Here is a 2,297-nt window from a genome sequence, read left to right on the forward strand (position 1 = left end):
GCCAAAGCTTCAAAAGCATACACTGCATTGTAACGATTTTGTCCCAGTTTAACATTGTAAATTACGTGCACTTAAAGTAGTAGCAAAATGTAATGTTACATCAACAATTGGGATAGCATTAGTGAATGGCATTTTTGTTCTAAGATAATAACTGTTCTGTGAAGCATCAAGGATGTTAATCGGTTCGTTCTTGCAGGTAACGGAGCTGAAAAGCTTGGCAAATCACGTCATAGTTGGCAACGTCTCCTGTGAAACAAAAGATTTGTTTGCAGCCCTGCCTCAGTCTGTTGCTGTGGATATCAATGACCTGGGAACTATTAAACTCAGCCTAGAGGTCGTTTGGAAGTAAGTCTTCTATAGTCTAAAATTCAGATGAGATTAGCCTTTTGTAGTGTGCTCATGGAATGAAAAATACTTTATCCACAGCAAGAATTTATAAGAATGTTAGATAATCAAAGGAGCGCTTTCATCTGGTTACAAAAGACCCTTTCATTTGCAATCCACTACAAGTTCCACTCTGATTTTTACAAGAAGTATGTAATTCAGAATTATTACACAACTGCATAGGACCTGCTTAGCTCAAGCTCTTTTATTAGGAGTCCACTCCTCATTTGGGCAGTTTTCAGCTAACTGATACATATTTATCAGCAAGTCAACAGAAATCTTGCAGAACAAACAAAATAATGACTAGTAGATATCAGGTGGTCTCCCACTGCAGCATGTTGTGCAATCTGTGTATATTGCTAAATGCCAACACCACATCTTTCTTCCATGGTTGCACAATGTGAAGTAAAATAAATGCCTTTACATTTTGTCAGTACAGCGAGAGTTAAGCTGCTGACTGAGGCTAATTGATTAATTAAGTTACTGAGTAAATATAAAAGAGGAACAAGTAGTGATGGGTAAAGGGATGTTCTATTTTACCAACCAGTTTCAATCTGTATTGGCTTGTAGCAACTCTTTTCTTCAGGAAATCAAGCAAGCTCCAGGTGACTGCTGTGGTACCCTTATTCTTGCCACTTGACCCACCTTCTATAACGTGAGATGTTTTCCACTCTATCAGAATATTTTCAGCTACACTTTGCGCACTCACTGCAATGTATCAATTGACTGTCTACACTGGCCACTTATTCCAGTGGTTGACCACTCTCTGTGGAAAAGAAGTGACACCCTTTATCAAGCACAACTATATTGTTGTGGTTTGTACAGGTGCCTCCTTGTTCAACCTCTAATAAGTTATCCACATTGACAAAATCCACTTCCTTTATAATTTTAAATATGTCAATCTTACCTATCAGTCTATACTGTTCCGAGCAAAAAAAAAAAAAAAAATGCAAATTCTCTTCAAACGTCTGCTACTTACTACCTATGGGACGTGAACTAATCAGTCGAGTGACCTTCCTTTTCCAGGACATTGCTATCTCTCTGAATGCAATGGGACCAAAACCAGTCCTTTAGGTTATACAAGATTAAGAATAGCAATGTAGTTTTGTATTGTCCTCCGTGTACATTGTAACATTATGTACACTTTTGCAATAGCACTGGTTTTTTTTTCCCAACGTGATAAGCAGCTCCAATAAGAATAGGACTAGAAAGCCTAAAATATTTGAATGCAAGAGAATTGAAAACCTGTCAAATTGATGAGGTCAAGGTTACTTTCCTGTTACTTTACCCTGCAATGAAATCCCAATTGAGGATTAGGAAGGAAAGCACAAAACCCTGGAAAATCTCAGCAGGTCCGACCACATCATGGAGAAAGTAGTGGTTAATGTTACTGGCCAATGACCTTTCATAAGATCTGAAACTTTAAATCTTCGTGATCCTGCCCAATTTACTATGTGCAGCGTTTTCTGTTTCTGCGTAACGTCTTCAGCCCTGCACTGCAGTATTTTGTTTTGACAGAGGTAATGCTTATCCTTGAATAAACTGGGGCTTTTTCAAGGGCCACTAATAATCCTGGTTTTATTTGAGGTTTTCTTGGTGCGCTTCTTGGGTACTTGTTTTTCATTCCTCAGTCATTTTCTGACACAGTTACAGAATATGTTGGAGATAGTAGGAACTGCAGATGCTGGAGAATCCGAGACAACAAGGTGCAGGGCTGGATGAACACAGCAGGCCAAGCAGCATCATAGGAGCAGAGAGGCTGACGTTTCGGGCCTAGACCTTCATCAGAAAAGGGGGAGGGGAAGGGGGTTTTGAAATAAATAGGGAGAGAGTGGGAGGCGGATAGAAGAGGGATAGAGGAGAGGATAGGTGGAGAGGAAACAAACAGGTCGAAGAGGCGGGGATGGGGCCAG

At 40.0% G+C, this 2,297-nt stretch overlaps 1 protein-coding gene across 1 annotated transcript in view; it reads left to right on the forward strand.

The window, feature by feature from the left end:
• LOC125485049 (rho family-interacting cell polarization regulator 1-like) overlaps positions 1–2,297 on the forward strand; it is a 28,771-nt gene that overhangs the window by 15,577 nt on the left and 10,897 nt on the right. Inside the window, exon 3 of the mRNA XM_048605991.1 lies at positions 197–345. Within this exon, the coding sequence (XP_048461948.1) occupies positions 197–345 (149 nt within the window). The remainder of the gene's footprint in view (positions 1–196; positions 346–2,297) is intronic.

This window comes from Rhincodon typus, chromosome 15 (assembly GCF_021869965.1).
Source record: "Rhincodon typus isolate 14 chromosome 15, sRhiTyp1.1, whole genome shotgun sequence".
Lineage (NCBI taxonomy): Eukaryota > Metazoa > Chordata > Chondrichthyes > Orectolobiformes > Rhincodontidae > Rhincodon > Rhincodon typus.